The sequence below is a fragment of the Lynx rufus genome, unplaced genomic scaffold (genome assembly GCF_022079265.1).
Source record: "Lynx rufus isolate CCGP_SWC_20201006 ecotype Redwood Valley unplaced genomic scaffold, mLynRuf1.p SCAF_1, whole genome shotgun sequence".
NCBI lineage: Eukaryota > Metazoa > Chordata > Mammalia > Carnivora > Felidae > Lynx > Lynx rufus.
In genome coordinates this window covers 150,879,363-150,905,554 of record NW_025814823.1, presented here as the reverse complement: position 1 = coordinate 150,905,554, position 26,192 = coordinate 150,879,363, and the positions used below count along the sequence as shown (strand labels likewise).

The following is a 26,192-nucleotide window of genomic DNA, read 5'->3' as shown; positions in this document are numbered from 1 at the left end:
TTAAAGACCAATTTCTCTGTAAGAATGCCTAGGTTTCCAGATGCCAGCTGCACGTTCTTGGAATCAGCAGGCCACCCGTATTTCTGTATACTGGCTACTGGCTACAGATTGGGGCATTTTTATGACCCCTCTCAGGTTCATTAATTTGCTAGAACAGTTAGAACTCAGGAAAGTGCTATACTTATGATTACAGTTTTATTATAGAGATGATATAGGAAGAGATTTCGGAAGAAGTGCAGTTTACATTCCCTCCCTGTGGAGTCAGGGCATGTCACCCTCCAGGCACATCATTGTGTTGACCAACCAGGATGCTCCTCTCAGCTCTAGTGTCCAGAGGTGTTTTGGAATTCCATTTTACATAGGTATGACTTTAAATAATTGGCCACAGGATTGAACTTAATCTCTAGCCCCCTTCCCCTTCTTGGAGATCAGATGGCTGAGGATCCCCACTCTAATCATATAGTTGGTATTTCTGGTGACCAGTCACCATCCTGAGGCTATCTGGAGGTCCACCTGGAGTCCTCTAATTAACATACCAAAGATATTCCCTATCACTAAGGAAGTTCCAAAGACTTTTGAAGCTCTTTGCCAAGAATGGGGGACAATGACCAGATACATTCTTTTTTTACACCATAGGGCAACTTGCCTTATAAATAGTAAAAGGTAAACTAGAAGTTTGCCAGATAGGGGCATTGATATTTATAAGCAGATACAAGAATATATGCAGAAACATCAAGGGATGAAAGAATTTGTAGAGTAAAATGTCACTTAGTCTAGCTAGAATGTCATGTTCCAAGGGGGAGTTGTTGAAGGTGAATCTGGTAAAGTAGATAGTAGTCAGATCATCAAAGTCTGTGGAAATAGGAGGTCACAAATCCTATGCGCATATGAGCCTTACAGTGTGTATTCTAACTTTAATGGAAAATTTCAAACATATACAAAGAGTAGACAGACTAATACAGTGAATATGTAATGATTTTTATGATCTCCTATGTACATATCACAATTAACAGCTGGTGGTTAACATGTTTCATCTGTTTTCCCCTTCATCTCTCCTCCCCCTAACATATTACTTTGTAGCAAATATTATTTCATTCATAGATATTTCTGTGTATATCTTTAAAGTATATAAGCTTTTAAAATAACTATAATCCTATCTTTACAGCTAAAAAAATCTAACAGTAATTTCTTAACGTCATCAACTATCCAGTCATTATTCAAATTGCCAGTTTTGCAGTGTTTTTAAAAAACAGCAAATCACTTGCTAACTTTTTAAATTGAGACATTTTACTTTAAAAATGTAGATTTTTTTGTAAGTGAAAAATTGGAAGGTTTAGCAATACTAGGTGTATGTTTCTCCTTTATAAAAACAGGGCCTTGATCAAAGTCTTTGCCTAGCTGGCACTTACTGTTTTACCTTGAGAAGACTCTTATAAAGGATTTAAACAGTCATTTACCTTAATAAGATTTGCATTATGGAAAGATAACTAAAGTTGGGACCAAAATGCACTGAGGAGAGTGTCCTGTCAAGACAAAGAGACCAGTTAGAGAGTGTTGCCAATAGAGCTAGAGAGGGACGTGTGCTGAACTTAAAGTTCTTACAGGGAGCAGAGAAGTTAAAATTTTAAGAGTTAAAGAACAGAATTAATGATAATATGTGGTGAGGGCACATTGAAGATGAAACTAGAATATCAAATTTAAGTAGTGGGTAGGAAATTCAGGTGAGATAGGAAATTGAGAATGAACAGGTGGTTGCTTGGGAGGGAGTAGGTGATTTGTTTGGGTGTTCTAACTACATGGTGGAGGTGAATACACCCTGTTGTTGGTTAGTTAAACCCTAACTTAAAGGGTTTTGTAAATACAACTTTTTACTCTAATTCTTCAACACATAAAGTTTCAGAATTCTCCAGGTAAAGGAGGGGAGGATAGGAAAGTAAAGACTACTTGTAGTTTTGGGGACAAAGGATTCTTTTTAAGACAACTGTCAATTACTTCTATGTAAATGAGGGGTGGGTGGAAATTCTAATGTGCTCTTACCTGCAAAGTTCACTCCGTTTACTTTTAATAGTAAGCCTGTATAACCTTAATATATATTAATACAATGTCAGTTTTAAGAAATATATCTACAAACAGCATTGCAGGGTCTGGCATCTAGTAAGTGCTTGGTAAGTGCTGGGTTTGAATCAAAACCCTTTTAAGGCTTAAGCAGTAGTATTTAATTCAGATGAGAGTTTTTCACCTGATAATTCCCTTCAGTGTCTTCACACGTAGGAAACTCAATAAGTATTTGTACCATAAATGAATAATTCTGGTGATTTTAATTTCTTTATTTAAAAGGATTCTTTTTTTCTTAGTTTGAGATGGTATCAACATCCTACAGAAGAAGAATTAAGAATTCTTGCAGGGAAGCAGCAAAAAGGGAAAAGCAGAAAAGATAGGTAAGTTATATTGTTGAGTTTGTAAAGTGTTAATATTTGACACATTTGATATAAACATATTTTTTTACTTTGGTTAAATGAACATTTACTGCTTATGCCATGTGCAGTTAATACATTTGAGATCAAAATCCATGATCTAACATAATTTTAAATTACCCTTTAAAAAAACCCAATATGTAGTAATTTAATATATAAGCACAGAAGCGAATATTTTACTCAAGAATGGTTAACTTTATTCTTCTTTGTGTTTAAATTATGAAAACAGTACAGCCATCATATTAAAACTTGGTGGGGGTTGACTGGGGAGAAAACCATAGCCCGTGTCTTTACCCTGTAACTCATTTACAGATACCTGTGGTTTGTTTTTTTCCCCAGGTTTTGCTTTTATTCAGTATTAGTTTTTAAATAAAAGGGGTAGACAGTACAACTTCTTAGGTCCCATTCAGTTGCTGCATATTATATTGACATTTAAAGTTTATGAAGAAAACTGCCTGCTAATAAACCTCACTGAATGGACGACCAAACTTATCTGTGAAATGGAAGGACCAAACTTAGTAATTTTCTAGGATCTCTCCAGCTTTAAAATTTTATATCTCTATTTAAATTGAATTCTCAAGAAAAGTACGTGATAATTATCCTCTCTATATGGACCTTAGTGTCCTCAACTGAGGAGGATTTTAGGACCTGAAACTATGATTCTAATATATTACAGAATGTCATTGACAACAACTTGTCACCAAATTTCTCATGTGTATCATAAAAATTATATTAACCTGGGCTAATGCATTTGTAGGTGCTAGAGTTTTTAAAGCATTAATGATTATTTGGCATGAAATTGAAAATTTTAAAAAGGACCTTTTTTTTCTGATCTTACTGCCATTCTTTTTTGTGCTTATTACAAATACACCTTGAAGATCATTGAATATTTAAGTGTAAGCCCTCCTTCTCTTTATTATTATTCTGAAAAGGCTTGATTTATTGACATAATTAATATTTTTACTGAGGTTTTCCCACAATAATTGAAAAATGTGTCTTGGTATTGTAATTAATGCTATTGAAAATTTATTATTTTCTGTATACATGTGATTGTCTTTAAAAATTAAATTTAGGAATGATCACATGTGTACCTGAAGAATTCTTTTATTTCTCCCATTTGTGATTCTCAGAGCAACTCCAGATTAGGTGTTCACATTATTGAATTTCTCATGCACATAAATCTTAGTATATTTCTTCAACTCTGACTTGTTTATAGCTACAGGTTTCTTTATGTGTAGACATGTATAATTTCAAAGAGAAGTGCGTTTTGTCTTCATTTGTTTTTACTCTTATACCTAAAGAAATAGTTGAATAGTTTCAAAGTGAAATACAAGAAAAGATTACAGTTTTTATGTGTCATGTCATAGTAGAGCTACTTTTGGGGCACCTAGGTGGCTCAGTCAGTTGAGCTTCCGACTTCAGCTGAGGTCATGATCTCCTGGTTCATGAGTTCAAACCCCACATTGGGCTCTGTGCTGACAGCTCAGAACCTGGAGCCTGCTTCAGATTCTGTGTCTCCTCTCTCTCTGCCTCTCTCCTGCTCGTGCTCTGTCTCTCTCTCTCGAAAATAAATAACAAATGTTTAAAACAGAAAAAGAAAAAGAGCCACTTAACCTTATTTTAGGTTTTCTGAGATTTTCTTCCCTTTGTTTAAATATTATGTGATAATGGTATTTCTTTAATTTTAGATTTGCTTTTACTCTTATACCTAAAGAAAGAGATGTTATATTGTCTTTAAATGTATAGAAGAGAGAATAAGAGAAATAGAGTGAAATGCTAAGCTAGCAATCAAGATTTTGTCACTAATTTAGTACCTCTTACCCTGGTAATCTGTATGATTCACGTAATAATTTACATCTACGTTTCGTAGTCCCCCACCCCTTTAAAAACTGCTTTTGGGTATTCTACCTCCTTTTTTGATGAAATATTAGAAATTCTGCTTTTTTTTTTATACTGTGAAATTTAAAACCTCTTTTGTGATTAGTTGATACAAGCACTTGGATAACAGTGTAGGTAACTTGTTTTTTGTGTCACTTGTCTGATTTTTATAGGAAATATAATGGTCACATTGAAAGTAAGCCATTAACCATTCCAAAGGATATTGACCTCCATCTAGAAACAAAGTCAGTTACAGAAGTGGATACTTTAGGTAAGGGGAATCTTGGTAAAGTGTTTTGTAAATCTCATTTTATACTATGCTAGTGAAAGTGCTTCCATTTTATCTATTGTGGCTAGATTTTTTTGGTTAGTTTTTAATCATTAAGTCCATTTTACAGAATACGAAATCTTTTTCAGAACTTAGAAGCTCAAAATGACTTCATTTAAATTCCTTTGTCTATTCACCTAACTTGTACTAAGAATTATTTTTCCCATTTTTCAGAAGAGGCTGACTTACATGTTTGTTATGCAGTTTCTGTTTTAGTCGAGATCACAGTCAGTTTTCATTATTTTGAATTCTAGACTTCTTACCATATGTGCCATTCTGCTCCTTTTATGATGTGGCTTACAGAAATGCATTTGTGTGTTTGTATTTAATTACCTGTACTAGAATGATTCAGCTTTATGCTCATGTTTAGTAGAAAGGAAAGTGGTTTTAGAATAACAAAGTGGGGAGCACCTGGGTGGCTCAGTTGGTTAAGCATCCGACTTTGGCTTAGGTCATGAATGATCTCATCGGTTGTGGATTTGAGCCCTGCGTCAGGCTCTGTGCTGACAGCTCAGAGCTTGGAACCTGCTTCAGATTCTGTGCCTCCCTTTCTCTCTGTGCCCCTCCCCTGCTTGTGCTCTGTTTTTCAAAAATAAGTAATGTTAAAACATTGGATTAGGACTGGATTAGGAATCAAAAAACTTGAATTCAATATTTGCTTTTACCCACTGTGTATCTCTAATAAGTCATTTGGTTTTTTTTTTCCTGTATATCAGTGTTTATAATTGCATAGTAACTATGATGATTTTAAATTTAAAGTGAAATTTATGTGAAATTATTTGAATCGTATAAGAGAATGATATCTAAGGTGAACTGTATTAAACACTGATTTTCAAATGGGGCTGTACATCAGAATCATTTGAACAGCTCTTAAAAATAAAGATTCTTGGGGCGCCTGCGTGGCTCAGTCGGTTGAGCTTCCGACTTCGGCTCAGGTCATGATCTCACGGTCTGTGGGTTCGAGCCCCGCATCGGGCTCTGTGCTGACAGCTCAGAGCCTGGAGCCTGCTTCAGACTCTGTGTCTCCCTCTCTCTCTGACCCTCCCCCGTTCGTGCTCTGTCTCTCTCTGTCTCAAAAATAAATAAACATTAAAAAAATAAATTAAAAAAAATAAAATAAAGATTCTTCATATCTACCTCCGGAGATCCAGTAAATCTAGAGTGAGTTCTGGGAATTGAATTTGTATTTGTTAAAATGCTCTTAGTGACTCTTGTTTTTGACCAGTTTTGAGAACTAATGGTTTACATGATAACTGAGGGATAAAAATAACATATTAAAAGGAATAATTTTGGTAATGTATAAATCATAACCACCCCAGAAAAGCCTTAAGAGATTCATGTAGCATCTCATATAGAATTATTTATTGATACAGAATGACTTCAAGATATTTGAAAGTTGATTCTATATTTACAAATATTTTACATACACACACACACACACATATATATATTTATATACACACACACATATATATATACACACACCATAATATATATATATTTTACATACACACACATATATATGTATATGTATATGTGTATATATATATATATATATATATATATATATATATGTATGTATATATATATATATATATCTGGGAAGAGTGTCCTAGAACCCAAAAAATGTCCGTGAGGAACGGTATAAATCAGTTGTCATACTGGTTTTCGACTGGTTATGTCATCCACTTTTTTTCTTTTTAATTATTTTTCATGCAAAATTTAAAACATTTAAAAGCACTTTGACTTTTTGATTGGTTGTCGCATTTCTTTTACTAATTTTATATGTGTGCTTGTATAAAATGTTCACAGATGTGTAAATACAAGAATATATATATATATATTTATACATTCTCCCTGATTTCTAGTACATATTTTTGTAATTTTTACTAATAACTAATATTAAATGAGTAATTATCAACTTACTAACTTTAATAATAGCTTCAACTGAGGACTTGTCAGGCATTGTTGTAAGTGCTTTCCTTGTATTAACATTCTTGTAATTCTATAGGGTATGTAACGATTATCGACCTTTTTTTGGGGGGAGGTGCAAGGACTCGAACTCAAATAATTTGGCCAGGGTTACACACCAAATGTGGTAGAGACAGTCAGTGAGAACTAGGCTATTTTAACGAACTTACAAAGATTTAAATTATGTCTTTAGAACATAGCTTATTCAATATTTTGTTTCATTTGTACAGTTTTGAAACTAACTGCAAATGATATTAGTTTAACAAGTGGTCACATAATTTCAAGAGCAAAATAATGGAGAGAGATTTTACTTATGTTTATATTTACGTAATCATTTGTGAATGCATGCTGTGTATGTGTGTTTAGGTAAAAGTAGAGAATTTTCTGCCTGTATTTAAGGTATATTCACAAGCTTAACACAAACTACTAGGCTTGATGAACTATAAATTTTCTTTTGATTCTAATAGCCTATTAAAAGACACATATGTATATTATTGAATACAAAACAAATATAATACTTGGGTTAAATATGTAGCCAAGCATGTGTATAATTTGTACTTTTTTTTGAATGTATATATTATTGGTATCCCAGTAAGTATCCTGAATGTCTGTCTCAATTTGTATTAGCTCTATTACAAGAACCTCTTAAAGCGTATAAGAGTATTTGAAAAGTCACTTGGCTGTTTGCTGTGAGAGTTCTCTGGAGGAAGCTTCTGTGAATGTGAGCGGGCATGAAGATGTGGAACACTTACTTCACCTGTTATTAATAAAAATTGAAAGCCTTTAAATAAATGGATATTTGTCTATCTGTTCTACCCATTTCCCTGTCCTCCTTCTGGAAGGTTATTCAAAAGGATGATTGTAGTGGGGAAGAGAGGTGGCTAGAGGGTAAGAATCCCTCAACTGCTTGAGGGTAAATCAGACTGTTGTTCCTAGGCTATTACATCTTTCACACACAAAAAAGCTAACACACCCATAATAACTTGAAGCAAATAAAAAATTGACCCAGTCGTAGAAGGATTTGGAATTTTTGCTGTCTCACAGAGATGTAAGTCTGGTTGGTTTGTTTTGATATTGTAAATAAGTCTTACTTTGAGTCTGGTATTTTATTTTCAAAATACTTTTTCTGTGAGTGTGTGATTTTAAAATATCCTCAGATATTACAGTTTATAACTAAAATTTTTCTAAAGCAGCGTAGATCATTTTATTATGTACCAGTGGGAACGTAGGAATTGATGTTTATGTATATGATTTATTTGCACATTTTCAGGAGGGCTTCTACAAAATGATGTTGATATTTTGGACTCTACTCTGGCAGAAGTAAACAAGAATATCTGAGATGAAAAAGATAAAATCATTTATTATTAGAGAATGCTAATTTTAATGTAAACCCTTTGTTGAAGGGGTATGGTGTTAGGGAAAATTGACAGGCATTTCATCAGCTTTTCTTGCAGGAGCACAAGAGGGAATAAAAAGTATATTATTTCAATCTGTAGTAACTCAAAATTATTAATCCTCCTTTAGTACAGTTAATAACTGTAACAAAGTTTACCTCTTCCTTCATAGAAATGAAAAATGTACATAAGTCTGTAGGACTGTATACCAAGTTAAATCCTGAATTTAAAGTATCATCCTTGAGATTCTTTAAAAAAAAAAAAAGCTTTTTAATTTCTGTAAAAAAACAGCTACTCAGCTAAGAAAATACCAGCTCATTTTGCAATCATGTTTTTAATAGTTTAAATCATTTTTGATAATCATTTTAGGTTTTAAAAATTATTTAATTTATGAGGTATTAAAATTTAATTTTGGATGTCAGCATTCTTGGTCTGTTTTCTGCATTTTTAGATTCTCCTTTTTGCAAACCTTAACATTGCATATCAACAGATTGAATAAAGTTTAGCATGATTAAAGTTATTATAGATAAATCCTCCTTAGCTACTTACGAAAGTTTAAGTAAACTTTTTTTTTAACTTTTATTTTTCAGCATTGCATTACTTTCCAGAATACCAGTGGCTGGTGGACTTCACAGTGGCTGCTACACTTGTGTATCTAGTAACTGAAGTCTACTACAACTTTATGAAGCCCACACAGGAAATGAATATCAGCTTAGTCTGGTGCCTGCTTGTTTTATCTTTTGCAATGTATCCTTCAAAACATCACTAATATTTACTTATATATTTGTTCGTCTTGTGCAGCTAACACAATTAGACCTCATCTCTAATTTGAAAAAACTTTTAGATTATTAGAGAATTTTTCTTTGTTGAAATCCTCTATATTTAATAGAAAAAATTTTCCAAAGTAGAGGTAGTTTAAAAAGTGAAATATAAGAAAAGATGCCAGTACCTTTCCTTTGCTTTCTCATGTGAATCTTATGGCACAGAGGAGCCACTTTACCCTGTTTTAGATATTCTGATATTTTCTTCCATATGTTTAAATATTATGGGATAATGGTGTTTTTCTAATTTTAGATTATTGTATCATTCTCCCCCTTCCTTCTCCCAAAACAGTAAGGAAGTAACTGTTCTATCAAATCAGTAGTCAGTTTTAGTGATGCCCCTGAAAATATTATTTATAGGGGTGCCTGGGTGGCTCAGTTGGTTAAGCCTCTCAATTTCAGCTCAGGTCATGAGCTCACAGTTTATGGGTTTGAGCCCCACATCGGGCCCCGCGCTGATGGCATAGAGCCTACTCGGGATTCTTTGTCTCCCTTTGTCTCTCTGCCCTCACGTGCATGTGTTCTCTCTCTTTCAAAAACAAATAAGTTTTTTTTTTTTAATACTATTACAGCAAAGCATTATAGTGTCTTATTACCTTCCTTGAACAATTTTTTTATTCTCATTACATAGAAGCTAAGTTTTTTTTACAAAATTCTAAAATTTGGTAGTTCAAATAAGTCATTTCTGTTTTGTTTTCCCATGTAAGTATCTTTCTGGAGCTCTCAATTCTGTAAACTGACTGCATAGCTGTTAACCTGGGATTTTCTTCATTGACTTTCTAAGAATTCCCTGTGCCTGTTTTTGGATCACATCATCTGCCCTTCCTTGGCTTACTGTTTTGCCAGTATAATGTCCTTGATTATAATGTCCTTTTGCCTCCTATAATGTCCGTGAAAGGGGTGCTACATTTTTTTATTGATATAATCTTGCATGCCTGAAATTATTTTTTCCTCATACTCAGTTGATGGTTTGACTCTGTACAAATGCTAATTGTTGGGAAACTGGATGTCTTCTTGCTCTTGGAATATGCCTCCCTTTCCCATTGCATACACCCTCCAGATGCTTTTTCTCTTTTGGTATTATGAAGTTTTCATCGCTGATTGGGTTAAGTTCTTGGTTTAGCTTTTATATCTCGGAAGTCATCCTTTATTATTGGGCAATTTTTTCCCCTTTTATTAAAATTAAATATTTTCTCCTCCATTTCTACCTCTCCAGAGATAATTTCTTCCAGCTCCTTTCTGTTTGAGGTTTCCTTCCATATTTCCATGTGCATACAAAGCTACTGCTTGTTTTTAGTGTTAGGCTATAACTGTTACTATTACCATTTCATTCTGGAAATGAGGACTTGGCACATTTGTCATCTATTACTGAACATTTCCCATTCACCTCATCTTTTAGAGATAGTAATGTCATTTTTTAGAGGAATATTTAATGTTTATGTTGTAACTATATAAATACTATTCACAGATAAATATTTGCCTTAATTTTTCATTTGCATTGTTTTTTTCTTTTTAATACATGATCTTAATTCAACCCAAACTCTTCTGGTTGTATAAATCTCTCAATATATCAGATATATCAGGTAGTATGTTAGTTTCATCTTTGAGAAGGTTCTTGTGGAGTCCTTGGACCCAGTTTCAATTGGTTAATCTTTCCACTTGATGCACAGCTATCCCATTGGGATCACCAGTTTTCACTGTCTTAGGGATTGTCTTTATTTCTCTTGACTTGGAGCTATTTTTCCTATATTCCATGTCTCTTCCTTGGTTTACTTTCTCATTTGGGTGGAGCATATGCTCTAGTATTAAGAAAGGTTGCATGAGAAGTGCATTTTTTGTGATCTTGCATTCCTGAAAATATTTTTATTCTGGCTGAAAATTACTTGATCTGTTGATTGAGAACAGAATTCCGGGTTTAAAGTTATTCTTTTGGTAATTTTGAAGGCATTGTTTTATTGTCTTCCTTTTCATTCTTTTAATGAATTCTAGTTGCCATTCCATTTTCTGATTTGTTTATATATTCTCTTTTTTTCTCTGGAATTTTTACCATCTTTTCTTTGGCTACGTAAGGTGTTGAAATTTTATGGTGATGTACCCTTTTGTGGATCTGTTTTCATCCATTTTGCTGAGACTTTACTCTCTGGAAATGCATGTTCTTAACTTCTAGAATATTTTTTTGAATTATTTGTGATTTTCTTTTCTCCATTTTCATTATTTCTGGAATGTTTATTGTTGAGATACTGGATCTCTTATACTGGCTAAGATTCTGTTCTTTCTCTCATATGTGTTCATATTTTGATAGTTTTTAATTTTGTGGGAGGTTTTTCTCAATATTCCCAACCCTTTGAGTCTCTGTTTCTAATTTCTGCTGCAATTTTTAAATTTTTTTTTTAATGTTTATTCATTTTTGAAAGAGAGACAAAGCATGAGCATGGGAGGGGCAGAGAGAGGGGGAGACACAGAATCTGAAGCAGGCTCCAGGCTCCAAGCTGTCAGCACAGAGCCCGATGCAGGGCTCGAACTCAAAAACCGTGAGATCATGACCTGAGCTGAAGTAGGATGCTTTTTACTGACTGAGCCACCCAGGCACCCCACTGCTGTAATTTTTGATTACTTTCAAGAGCTCTTCTTCTTTTGTTTTCCCGTCCCACCTTAAGGAAATCTGCTTGCTTTAGATTAGGTTATCTTCTTGTGTCTATTTGAGATGTTGATTTTGTTCAGAGTTGTCTTTCTGCCAAGTATGATTTTTATTGTAGGTTGCTTTTGTTTGCTTGGTTTGGTTGCAGTCTTTCATGTTAAGGACTTTTCTTAGCTCTGGTGATTGTTTTTGCCTGTGTGAAGTCTAAGCCACTAAAAAGCTGAATGAAAGTTTTAAGCAGATGGTGAGGCAAGTTGTTGAAACATCTAGATGGGCCAGGGATCATCTTTTTTACCTTCTCCAAAGCATAAATCTCCAGACCTGTTTGAGTTGGGGGCAGTTTTAAAGTGCTGCTTTTTAGTAGTGCTTCTTTTTACTAGTCCTTCTTTTTAATATCTCTTGCCACCCCTAATAAGCACATTTGCACTTTAGCCCATTGTAGAGAATTACATGGCATCTGACCACTTCTTATCCTACCTGGGAGCTCTGCAGTAACATCAGGTTTTATCTTAGCTTTCCATTTGAGTTTCCTCGTGCTGTTTAGTCAGTTACCATTTACCTGCCTGCTTTCTGGCTTCTGGAGTTTTACTGCTTTTATTCTTCTCATTCATTGTATTTATGTACCCTAAAACAAGTTTTCTTTATACTGTCATTTTGGTGGAGGTTAGGGAGAGACCAAAAGTCAGTGCAAGTGCTCAATCTGTTATTTTTATCCACAAGTTTTATATTGACTGTTTAATAAGATTCTGTTTTTTTGTCTTCTTTTTCAGGGACTCTTGGTAATGGCATATTCTTCCTTTGAATGGTTCTTTAATATATCTCCCTTTTTCCACTTATTCTATACTATTTTCTTAATTTTTCTATGAATTTTCTCTTTTAACCCTTTTGTTGAATTTTTTATATCAACTTTTTAAAAACATTTATTTATTTTTGGGAGAGATGGGGAGAGAGGGAGGCAGAGAATCCCAAGCAGGCTTCACGCTGTCAGTGCATAGCCCAACTCATGGCTCCATCCCATGAACCCTGAGATGATGACCTGAGCTGAAACCAGGAGTCAGCCACTTAACTGACTGAGCCACCTGGGCACTCCCTTGTTATTTTGTTGTTGTTGTTTTTTTTTTTAATTTTAAAAACTTGGAATGTTCTCATAGCATTCTTGTGTCATGGATACATAATATCTTTATATTTCTAAGGATATTACTATCTTTTAATTTTTAATTTGCACCTTGTATTGTTTATTTTCTGAGTATCCCTCCCCTTTTGCTTTAATCATTGTCATGTTCGAGATTGTTCTTAAATGTCTCATGTCCTTTGATTTTCTGTTTATATTTAATAAGGAAGAATTTAAAAATTAGAAGTTTTGTGCAAGTGGTTGCAACTTGTTGATTGGTGGCCTTTTTTGTGCATGATTAAGTGGGGACTTTATATTATCCTGGGGGAGACCTCTTAATATCAGTGTCTGCAGATTGTTTGGGTCTGTCATTTTCTCCAACAAGAGTTGTCCATTTTCTCATCTTTGGGGTATAAGTGTAACAGCCAGTGTTACAGATACTGATTGGGGAAGAAAACTCAGAGACTCAGCATTCAGTGTATAGGCATTAATTTAAATGCATGTCTGTGTCCCCCTTGTGCCCCTTGTTTTCAGGTCTTCATTGCCACCCTAAGTTTTGCATAAATATTCCCAAGCCCAGTCTTTTCTGGTTTAACATTTTCTCATGGTATTTCTTCTAAGGTTCTGCCAGAGTTAAGGGATGACCATCACCTAATCTGTATGATTAGGCAAGAGAAGTTGTAAGAAGTCTAATTATTGCTAACACAGACATACAGCCTATCCTGTTTTCATTAATTCTGTAACCCTGCCTTCAAAGGTGCCCACTTATCTCTAATTCCTGACTTTTCCAGAAGCTTTTTATGAATGAGTTGGCTTTTTTTCCACTGGATTTTTTTTCCCTCTCTAGACCCAGTGTAACAGAGAAAGCTGAAACCTAAATCAGTTTTTGCTTGTCCCATCTACTTAGATGGTCTTCCAACTTTTGCTGATATTTCTTTTCTAGAAACTGTTATCTCTTCCTGTTTTTTGTTTCTTATGGCTTTTAGTTTCTTTCCTATATGGTTTAGTCAAATTTTGGAAGTAAGAATAAGTGCATGTCCTACATCTTCTATATTCAGCTAGAGACTGCTGAACTATCTTTTAATACTATAAGTGGATACTGTTTTAAATATATGGTATGACTTGGCATTCAACACCAGTATGTTCTTTGTTGACTCTTCTGGATTGAGTTAGGTATAACGTAGACCAGAAGAGCCAGAACAAAATCTTAAGAGTTGACATCTTTACTAGGTATATATTCTGTTGGATAGAAATACTGATCACGTGTGTCAGTTGAGAAACATCCCCAGATGTCTAGTGCTATACTCATTTCAACAGGAGATTAAGTTGAAGCATTTAGAATATTACTATTTAATTCTATAGTATTAAATATGTGAAAGTACTATGCAGTCAGAATAAAGACCCATCTCTAGACATCAGGTTATATAAACACCAAAAATATCTTAACTTGGAAATTAGCACTAGTTCCCATGTTAGTTTTTTCATACTTGAGTTCTCATGTTCTCTGAAACATCGCTTCTTTTGGAGTATGCTTGTCTTCATTTTCTTCATGGTTGATAGCATGATGTCAAATAACGTTTGTGATATTTATGTTGAAATGCATAAATAGTGCATTGATAACCAGTTTGATTTAATGTGATACAACCGTTAGTACCTATTTACCAGAGAAATTAGAAAAATGTACCTCTTAAGAGCTACTCAGACTACTGTTTATGTGAATAAATTTCATCTTTCATTTCACTCAGTAATGCCTAATAATGTGAGAGCAAAGGTCCCACACAGTCTTCAGCACTGAACTGGCTCTGCTTAGTTTTGAGTAGTGCACTCGTGAAATGCACCAAACAATAGCATCTCTGCGGGAATCTAGTAGCTGGCTGTCTCCACCATCCTAGAGAAGACAGGAAGTGCTGAAGGGCTTTAGAATCCAAGCTATTTTCTGCCAACTTTGACCCTTCACAAAAGGGATAGGGAAGAAGGAAAGTAGAATTGTGTATATGTTGAGGTATGTGATTTTCCTTCAAACTTGCATCGTGTGAGAAAATGATCGACTGCCTTCAGTAGTATGCAGGAAACCAGAATTTGAATGACATATCCAGATTAGCACTAGGGAGGAGTCTGTTTATAGCCTATCTTTTATCTTAGTTATAACATATCTGGTATGCCTTTCACATCGTATGAACAGAGTATAACTGCTGTGACCTCTGTTTGGCTTCTCTTTTTTTTCTTATTGTATGTGCCTACTTATTAGTCAAACACATGTCTCCATTGATTACATAGGACAATAGCTCCACTTAATTCCAGAGTCACACACACATCAGTTAATTCAGAAATTCTCTGCAGTTGTTACTGATAAAATGTCCTTTGTTAAAGTGGTCCCAAATTTAGACACGTATAATAACTTAAATAATTGGTTCATTTAAAAGCAAGGAAGAAAACTTTTATTTCTGCGGTCATTTTGTTTTTGTCTCCCCATGAGTTTTGTTTTACATACTTGTAGGGCAACAATTAGAACTTATTCAGAATCTTGGAAGTTCTAAAAGCATAGGAATGAGTTTTTTAAACTTGTGACACTAAAATCTTGAACCTGCTACCTAAAACTAGGCTGTCTTTTATCATCAGCTCTACTTGCTATGTTTCAGCAGAGTTGTGCATGCATCTCAGCTGTCACACCTTCCAGTCTCACTCCTAAACCCAAACTAACTCTCAGCTTTTCTCCCTTGCCCATTTGTAATTGTAACCACCTTATTTGGTCAAGTGTGTGTGTTCCAATTCCATTTATGCTGAGTTACATGGTATGGGGAAGGTAAAAGGTAAAGAAAGCCTTACAGTGAGGATGGAACAGTTGTGTTAATTGTCTTTCCTGCATGATGGTCCATGAAGGCTTAGAGTCACTGGAGAAATGTCTACTGATTTTATAATATGAAGTATATCATTTTTATTTATGAGTAAAGGAAGACAGAAAGGTAAAAATGATGCTTTCAAAAAATCCAGTAGTCCTTGGGTGGAAGTAAAACTTTTAAAAATTAAAACTCTACTATCTATGGATTTTTTTTTCAAAGAATCTTTCCTTATGAATAAGCTATATCACGGAGTAATATTGAGTCAATTACGTGAATTTGAGTGAGAAGAAAGCTATTCTACAAAGAATGATAAAGCTTCTCAGTAGTCCTATTATATTTGGTTAAAGGACTGGATCATTAGTCACATTTCCACACTGCTTGTATTTTACAATGTGGATGGTTTAAGGTACAAAACCCTATTATGTATGTTTTTAAGGCTATGTTTTAAATTTTTAATTTGCCTTGGTTGCCAGCCATGCAAATTTTACACAACGACAAAAGTTGGGAATGGTTTAAATTGAAATAAATTCTAAGGTTTTCTGTGTTAAATATTTCAGGTTTTTTTGTGTAGATTTGTAAATTAAATGTTTGTAAATTGAATGCTGCACTTGTTTGCTATAGGAAATAGACAGCTATAGCAAATTATCACAACTTGTCACCTTTTCTAAATTCCTTAAGGATTCTAAATTGCTGTATTCTTACTTTACAAAATGTTCTGTTTTATATTAACAAGAGAAATGAAGCACTAAACCCTAAAGTGAACTGCATAAGCTATCACGTCTCCTAGTGAGAAAGGGACAGAGTAAAAGCTTTTGAATCTAAGCCAAAGTACTTGTTTGAAAATTTGTACATAGCATGGTGTGTCACAGATTGTTTTATAAACTTTTAAAGGTCTTCTGTGATACCAATGTTGCCAAATTTTTTACCTTTCAGGTTGGAAACCTAGAGCTATATAGAGAACTTACTTTGAGAGATAAAATCAGTATTTCTGATTTATTAATTTATAATTGAGATTTTTTTTCCCCTTTTAGCTAGGAAGTGAGAATTTTTCTCCTGCACCTAAAAATTTAAGGATAGTCTTCATTGTTCTGCTGTATTTTTTTGCTTGCTTTTGTTTTGAAATAAAACCTGTGTTTTATGCTTTCAGAAATCCATGACCATTATTTCCTTCCACAATTGGGCTAGGTTGAGGCTGTGTCTGTAAGCTTTTGTGGGACAGATTTTAAACATGCAAAAGTTTTTGCTTAAATCTGAGAGATAAAATTTAGGTTCTGTTTCTTTTCTCTTTAAAATAATTGAACCTTCTTCTCCTAGAAAATAGGAAAAACTTCTTTAAATTATCCAAGTTGGTTGTTTTGTTTTTTAAGTTGGAAGACAGGATCAATTCTTTTTAAAAGGATTTTACTGGATAGGTCATTAAGGATTAATGTACTTGTTAGTTTTCATTGTACACACTGTAGCAGAATCTTGGTATAGTTTTTAGGTTTCTTTGCAGTGAGAATGCAAAGTATAATGTGTTTTGAGTATTTTGGTTGCTTTTTATATAAAAATAGGTGTTAAGAGGTTTAGCCATTTGAATAGAAAACAACTTTATTGTTAGTGGTCACCAAAACAAGACCATAATCTTTCACAGAGTAGAGAACTTTCACTTTAGATGAAAATGACTGACTTGAGTGGAAACATGATTTTAAAAAGATAACCATAAATTTTGGGAAAAATTTTTTGAGAATCCTCTGTTATTAGGATAGTATCCATTATATTTGTTTATTGGCAACAAAATACTTGTTCTCAGAATATGATCTCCTTCTATTTCCTTCTCAAAAAAAAACATTGATAAATATCTTTGAATAATTTCAAGATGTTAGGATGTAGAAGACATTTTCTTAATAGGAGAATTGGGTCTTTAAAACAATGTAAGTACAAACTAAACTGAAACAGTGTCTCCATAAGTATATGTTCTTTAAGTTGTTATCCGAGATCTGAGAGAAATTTGCCATTTTAGATCTAAAAATTAAGCTTTCTCATTATTTAAAAGCTCTTTTCTCTGGCTCAAAGATAAATATATTTAAAATGTTTCCTACTGATTGAATCTTTCCACTTGTCCTTGATTTTTCTTTCCTGTTGTAACTTTTATATTTGCATCTATAATGGCCTAATTTCGGTTGCAAAAAATGTTGATATTGAATTAGAACTTTAAAAATGTCAGCCATGTGGCAGAAAAAAATTTATCCCACCCCTAATGTTTTTCTTTAGCTCAAAGGTTGAAATTTTATGATCTAAAATAAATTAGCCCTTAAAGTATGTGATCCATTCAGCTAAGAACTGAGGGTTAAAAGGGAAAAGAAAAAAAATTATTAAAAGAAAAATTTTGAAAATGACCATTTGCATCAGTAGTTTTGCATATACAATTTTGAATATTTACTAATATAATATTCACTATGAAAGTCTAATTAACAGTTATCAATGAAAATAATAAAGGTAGCAGGAAGAACTTATAGAGAAAGCATTTGACCATTATTTTCATTAAATCGTAAATCAGGAACTGTCTTGTCTTTTACATAGTGTTTTTTGTTATGCATGTCTATAAATACAGAAGCATAATTTTTTTGGTCTAATGTTATTTACATTATCAGGTTGTATTTATTTATGAAAGGACAAAAGTAAGTATATCTTATTCGGAAATTGTGGAAGAAAGAACAGACTTAAAGTGTTTTAGAGAAATTTCATTTTTAAATTATTTAAATTTAAGTTATTTTACATATAAGAAATTTTATTTTGAAAGTCATTCAGATACCTGAAAGTATTTCAGGTGTGGTTTATTATTTGTTTTTTTATATGAGTAATTTATGTTTAATAAGCATATTCATGAGATTGGAGCATAAAAGGATTTTTCCATATTTCAAAATCATTTGTTACATAGGTATTAGAGAAATTTGATAAGTAGCTCAATAAGAAACTTTGTTACTATCTCAGCTAGTACAGAAAGTTTCTGTAAGTGATCTCAAAGTTACCAAAGTTGTCAGTGAGGAAATCTGATTTATATTCTCTTACATCAAATGCTAACAAAAGTCTCTCTCCTTCTCAGGAAGTTTTTTAGTCTATTATCATATACTACTGTTTGGTCTTATTATATATTAACTGAATAAAATACACATTGCTCTAAAAGTTTGGTAAAACAAGCAGTTGAGTTTTGAGTTGAAACATGGTGAAGATTCTACAAAATATAATCCCAGGATAGATGTCAGTTGGTTCAGCAATAAACTGGCCAGGAATAAACCGTTAGGCACGGGGGTTATTGCCGGAAAATACACAGATTTTTTTATTTTGGAGAAAGAATAGAGCTCTTGGAAAAATGCCTGTTTAGTTCTTTATAAAATAGGTTAAATATTTGTTCTGTTCTGGGTTGTTTATACATCAGGTCTTTGTCAGTGGATGGATGATTAGATTGTTTTGAAATCATAAGGATTTATGATGATACTGTTCCACAGCATTGAAACATTTCTAACAGTTGGTTAGTATTAATTACCATTAACATTTCGGTATATTTTAATAGGATGTGGAAAAAAATTTCAGTGCACGTGATTTAAAAGGTAGTAAAACATATACATGTGCTTTACACTGTGAATTCATAAGTAGTTTTGGTTCTGTTAAACTCCAGGACACAATGTACTTTTTTCTGGAGTTGAGGGGTATGTTGTAGACTTTATTAAAATCTAGATTGAATTTCTTAAAATGTTAACTTTTATCAAATAATATGTACACATAGGTTATATAGACAAGTTCTTAATGCGTTAAAAACCAAGAATCCCCTTCTTGACCCTCCTTGCCACTTCTTATGTTTTTAGCTGATTATTTTGGTTTTTAAAAATCTTTGTATTTCTAAATATAATGCTTACACTATTAATTCAGTTCTGATAGGTGAGGATTTTTTTTCTTAAATTATGCCATCCTCTGTGCTTCTTCCTCTCTTTTATGTTGTTAGTTTAATTATTTTATAATTTTACTGAAAATTGTCAATATCCAGTGATAATTAAACCTATATAAATATTATTCATATGTGAGCATTATAAGGTATTATAGCTTCTGTAATTTTTTCATTTTTAAAAATTTATTTATTTTTTCCTTGTATTTATTATTAATTCCATTACCTTTCCACAAGGTTGCTTATAACTTTTTTAGTTGTGTCCTGTCCCCAAGTCCCCCTGACTCCCCTTCCCCACTGGTCCCTGTGGAGATGCTCTTCCTGGAGACCCTCCATTCTCTAGCTTTTATCTGGAAGGGTTGCCCTTCAGGCCTGCTAGATAATCATCCTTTTGTTGTTATCTAGGAATTCTCTTTGCCTTTTTCCCAAGTTTCATTTCCCATTTCCAGAATTCACTATTTTTCTCTTTTTTGGTTTGTTCATATATTTTGCTGGAGCTTTCTGCCAAAGTGTGCATGCAGAGTAACTAGTTTTAGACTGCTGTCTTATCTGTACTCTCATTAACCTGGATATAGAATTCCAGGTCATCAGTATTTTCCTTCATAATTCCGAAGACATCACACCCAATGTCAGACTTTGCTGTTAAGGAGTACAGTGTCATGATGTGTAGTCTTTTTCATATGATTTGTTTTTCTTTATTTTTCTTTTCAGGAAGTTTTACTGTTTTCATTTGTCTTGTTTTTGAAGATTTGTGATCTTGTAGTACCATGTTGGAAATCTTTATTTCATTCTTTGTGCTGGGCTTTTGGTGGTCTACTTTAATTTTGAAACTTCGAGTTTGGAAATTTATTTTATGATGCCTTTGATAACTTCTTCCCTTTTGTAATCCCCCCCACCCCCTGTTCTTTTTCTGTCTCTTTTGTTAGTCAGATATTGTACCCCCTAGATTGATTCTCTTATTTTGTTACCCTTTACTGCTTGACGGAACTGTTCTTCAACTTTATCTTTTAAACCTATTTTAAAATGGATTTTGCCTGTCCTATTCAAATTTTTTCTGAGCTTATTTTTGATATCTAACCATGCCTTCATAGCATCCTGCTCTTGTTCCCAAGATGTATTGATCTTTGTTTAGCCTTATGAAATACAGGTATATCTCATGTATAGATATCTTTGTATAAAAACATGTGTGTATCTATTTGTATATATATAATTTTTTTTATTCTGCCGGTATCATCTTTCTTTTCTCCAACAAGTTATTTTCCCCTTTGCTCATTTTTTCTCTTTTATGTAAGATGCTACGCTCTAATGCAAGGATTGATAAACTGACTTGCTTTCGGTTTTTGTATAGCTCTCGAGTGTGGGTTTCAACATTTTTAAAAGGTTGTTTAAAAAAAAATTAAGAGGGGCGCCTGGGTGGCGCAGTCGGTTAAGCGTCTGACTTCAGCCAGGTCACGATCTCGCGGTCCGTGAGTTCGAGCCCCGCGTCAGGCTCTGGGCTGATGGCTCAGAGCCTGGAGCCTGTTTCCGATTCTGTGTCTCCCTCTCTCTCTGCCCCTCGCCCGTTCATGCTCTGTCTCTCTCTGTCCCCCAAAAAATAAATAAACGTTGAAAAAAAATTTTTTTTTAAATAAAAAAAAAAAATTAAGAAGCATACAGAAGAATATGGTACAGAGACTGTTGATGGCCCACAAAGCCTAAAATATTTACTGTCTGTTCCTTAACGGAAAAAGTTTTCTGATCCCTGCTCTAATGTCTGGAGATTCCTGGCTTTCCTTTTATGTTCGAGAGTCAGGCACTTTAAGCAAATTGGAAACTATATGTAAGTAGGGCTTGGTTAGCTTCACTGGAGATTATAGCTTGGTAATTCTGAAGCTAGTTTTGTTACAGGTAGATCATAAGGTCATTTTCTATTGGTCTTTTGGACCTTTTGATTTCTCTAGGAGAGTCTAATCTCCTTGCCTGAGTATATGAGCCTGTTGCACATGTTTTGAAGGTGAGAAAACCTTTGAGTAGGTTTTCATTTATTCTAATTTCAATACAGTTGCCTTAATCTAAATTGTGTACTTCAATTTTAATTTTTTAACTTAATTTTTTAATGTATTTTGAGAGAGTGGGAGAGAACACCAGTGTGACCAGGGGAGGGGCAGAGAGAGTGGGAGAGAGAGAATCCGAATAGCTACCAGAGAGAATCTCTGATAGTGCAGAGCCCGGAGTGGGACTCCATCCCGGGAACCATGGGATCATGACCTGAGAGCCAAAATCAAGAGTCGGACGCTTAACTGACTAAACCACCCAGGTGCCCACCCAGGTGCCCGTAAATTTTGTACTTCAGATTCACTTTCTTCAGAGGCTAAATCTTCATTTTCTGCTGGAGTCAGAGTGAAGTTTGTTACTTGGCTGCACAGGGGGTGGAGAGTTGGGCATCCATTTTCTACTTATACAGAGGTCAACTCATACCTATGTTTTCAGCCTGACACAACACTGTTGTGTTTTATAGAGAATTGTACCTTCTACATTAGCTTTTCATGGAAAAGCTTAAAAGATTTAAGCGTAGTTGGGAATTGTATCTGAAGTAAAAATAACTTAATTTTTTATTATATAATCTATTTGTCCTAGTATACATTCCCATACTACTTTTTTGGTATTGGAAGTTTAGTATTTTATTTCATTATATAGAAAACAAGTTATTGCCAAGAACTACAAAGAAATCTGTAATATTCAAAAAAGCCCTCTGAGGTGGTAAAAGTATTAGTTGCATTTTACAAGTGAAGACATTGGAGGCACAGAGAAATTATACATGGATGATCACATAATAGCAGTAGAACCAAGATTCATCCAGGCAGTCTAGATCTAGAGAATGCTTTCTTTCCATTTGTGTTACACTGTAGTTCAAGATAGCACATGATATACATAGCAAATGAATTACAGTAGTGAGCGCTTTGAGTTCAGAAGATGATGAGAATGGTCTCGGCTGGAGAATTAATGGTAAGCTTCATAAAGCATATGGAGCTGAGTTGAGTCTTTGACTAGGTAGAGGGAGGGGAATAAGGTAGTTCAGGTAGTGGGTTATGATTTACGACAATATAGCTGTGAAGTTTAGGAGATGGTAAATACAGCATTCTGATTTAAGTGGAAGCTTGAACATACGGGTATAGCCAGATCATAATACATTTCAGAATACTCTGGATATTTTACACTGTGGGTTATGGGAACATTTCTAATCTGGGACTCAATGGATACATGGTTTTAAGATTCATCCTAGTATTCAATTTGAATTGAGGATGCAGAAATTATAACATTTTAGGTGCTTGTGGTTAAATGGATTAAAGTAGTAGTGATATAAGAAAGATTATGCCTCATGCCTGGATTAGATTGCCTCTAATTTTTTTTTTCTTTCCTTTAGTGTTGACATATTTTGTAATTTAATTATTCTTTGGTAACAGAGTTTTACGGTGGGTGTAAATCTATGAGAAATTTCATTTTGGTCATTTGATACCAATTGGCTAAAATGTTTTCTTCTTCATTGTAAAAGGAGTTGGAAATTATCTCCAGATTCTTGTATCCATTTTCAGTAAAAATGAAGCAGTGTTTTTCCAGTCTGGGCTTAGGTCCCTCAGGCAATGAGAGAGATCATAGCTAGTTCTCAAAAGCAGTTCAGTTGTGATTGCAGGGGGTGGGGGTGTATTTTCTTTTTTAATCTTACTCCTCTTTCCTTTTTCTCCCCCAACGTGTAAGCTCTTATTATTATGCCAAGGAAGAGGTAGACCTGTAGTGTTTGATACTAGTAAAATGAACCACCAGCTTTGTTTGTTTTATTTTTAAGTAATGGAGAAGAGTTAAATGAGTAAGGAACACAGATTCAGAATATCCTAGAGGGAAAAATTTGAGCATCTGTGTTCTAGAATTTCACCATCACTCTTAAGCAGTGTTTTGTGTTTCACTCCTTAAAAGCTGAAAGTTAAGGGGAAGTTTAAAAGACTTGTAAAGTTGTTCCTAACTTGCTTTCTTGGTGCTCAGAGATAGATTCTCTACTTCATTATAAGACACACTACCATATACATGGCGAAAAGCTTCAGTAGTCCTATTTATTTGAGAAATCAGATTTTTGTTGTTGTTATTTGCTTTCATAAATTTCACACTTAACCTGGCTTTAGCTCTTACCGAAGTGATGAATATCACTTAATCATAGATATAATGAGGTTATGCCTTTAAAATTGCATAATTTAAAAAAATAATGGTATAATAGAATGTTACATGTATAATACTTTGTTTTCTTCTCTGAGAAGTTAGGAAGTTTTAAGCAGAGAAGTCTTAACTTTGTATTTTTTAGTAATTGAACCACTAAAAAATAAATCATAATGTAAATTTAAATTACAGTGTGTTTACTTTGGTTAATTAGAAAACTATCCCACAAGGTAGTTTAGATTAATGCTTTGTAACTTTTTTTCTGCATGCACACACAGCTGGCTCCTCTCAGAAGCATCTTTCATTGCAAACAATGTGTTTTCACCCAGGTTAATGGAAGAAGTTTGCACTGATGGCGTTGCAGACCTTGCCTTTATTTCTGTTCACTGGAGACTCTTGATTACTGTCAGGGTCCTGTCTTGGGTATATAATCTTACTATTTTTTTTCCCCTTGGAAAGACTTTTATTTTAAGCAACTATGGACTACCAGTGTTTGTCTTTGATGTGAGAGCATTATAGAAATGGAGAAAAAAATAGTGGTAAGATATATGTAGTGATTAAGTTGTAGAAAAGTTAAAAATAATTCACATTACATCTTAAAATGATGCGGAACCTAAATGTGCTTTGTTAAACCCTCGTTAGTCATTTTAATTGAAATTGACATCCTATCAATTTGACAGTTCTACTTAAGCTGACTATTATTACAAAGTCGTGCCAACTTCTGCAAGGATGCAGTATACTCTTATTGTTTATAAATGATTTAGTAGCTTTTAGTAGCCAATATAGAAAGAGGGTTGACAAATATGTTTAGGGAAAATTTGTACAGTAATGTTAGATGATTTTAGAAAGAATTATGAAGGAATAGCACATGGAATATCACAAAATACTGCATTGCAGAATAACAAGTGCAAAGTAAATATCACTTTTGAAATTCTTACTCTAATTTGCAGAGATTATTGGTTTTGCAGATTTATAAGACTTGAAGGTTTGTAAAAATAATTTAGCTTCCCCTTTCTCCCTTATGCTCAATATCATAGAAAACTGATATCTATTCTTGCATGGGTTAGCTTTTTTCTTCAGTAGAGTTTCAGATTTCTCTATATTTCTATAACCAGAGTACTACAAACTTAAATTGAGCAAGATAATTTTCTGTTAGGGTGCTGAATATTTGCTGTGGGTAATAATTATAAACTAATGGCATTTGCTTGTTTATTAGTCTTATTTTTTTACACTAAAGAAGTAATTTGTTCAAATACCTAACCAAGTGTATGTTTAACGTGAGTTATAGTGGATATCAGAAGACATTTAGAATGCCTGATAAATGTCTTCAGAAGGTGTATGCTAAAGTTGTATAATTGTATTCTGGTTATATGTATCCTAAAGCAAGTATTCATTATAGCAAACATGAAAACATACAGAGGTGTTTTTAATAAAAAAGTTTAGAGATTATCATCGAGCTTTCCATTACCTGGTTTTGTCTGGTCTTTAGAAGCAAATCAGGTGCTTTATTTATAGAATGTAGCATTGTAAATATAGTCTATGAAGAAATAGGTTAAAAAGTTGAAATTAATTTCTAGTACAGCACTTTGTAGGTAGTCAGTACCCAACTTAACATGTAGATTGTATTCTTAAATGTTTAGGCACCTGGGTGGCTCAGTCTGTTGACCATCTGACTTCAGCTGAGATCATGATCTCACGGTTCTTGGGTTTGAGGCCCGCATCTGGCTCTCTGCTGTCAGTGCAGAGCCCACTTTGAATTCTCTGTCCTCCCCACCCCCTCCCTCTCTCTCTCTTTCAAAATAAGCATTTTTAAAAATTTATTTAAAAAATGCTTAGAAATAAAATATTTTTCTAGAGAAATAATGCTATAAGTGGCATCTCCACCTGTAATATTAGCCCATGAACATTCATTTGATCTATAAAGTAGCATACAAAACTATATTTTTTTCAAAGAAAATAACACTAATACTAATACGTGATTAGGAAAATAGATCACAGAAGTATTTATCTGGCATCATGGCATTTAAGAAAAAGATTTGTGTGAAAGAGAGATGAGCTATGGTGCAAATAACCAAGATGAGGTCAGTGAAAGGCAGGAAGGGGATGATACTGAAAAAATGAGCTTAGTAAAGGGTGTTAACAAAATACCCACACACTGTTCTGGGGGACTGGCTGAGCCCCTGTACTTTTTTTTTTTTTTTTTTTTTTTTTTTGACATTTTAAAGGGGGAACTATAAGCTAAATAAGCCTTAGGAAAACAAAGTCATAGCCTTTATAAAACCCAGGCAATCCTTTAAATTCGTAACCATGGGTGGTAAATAATTTATATTGTTGTTATTACCAATGAAAAAAACAGATCGTTAGATTAAAACTTCTTAAGTTTTTAATGTTTATTTTAGAGAGAGGAAGAGAGAGTGGGGGAGGGGCAGAGGGAGAAGCAGGCTCCAGGCTATGAGCTATCAGCACAGAACCCAACATGGGGCTCGAATTCATGAACTGCAAGATCTTGACCTGAGTTGAAGTCGGAAGCTGAACTGACTGAGTCACCCAAGTGCCCCAGACTAAAACTTTTTCTGCGTTGTTTTTTACTTTGAGTATATTATTCCGGGGAAACAGTGTTGTTTTTGATA

General features: G+C 33.8%; 1 protein-coding gene across 2 annotated transcripts in view; it reads left to right on the top strand.

Moving 5' to 3' along the window:
- Positions 1-26,192, top strand: part of TMEM161B (transmembrane protein 161B) — a 70,856-nt gene that overhangs the window by 31,616 nt on the left and 13,048 nt on the right. For both annotated transcript variants that reach the window (XM_047088798.1, XM_047088799.1), the window contains 3 exons: positions 2,355-2,438; positions 4,526-4,623; positions 8,636-8,792. In XM_047088798.1, the coding sequence (XP_046944754.1) occupies positions 2,355-2,438; positions 4,526-4,623; positions 8,636-8,792 (339 nt within the window). The remainder of the gene's footprint in view (positions 1-2,354; positions 2,439-4,525; positions 4,624-8,635; positions 8,793-26,192) is intronic.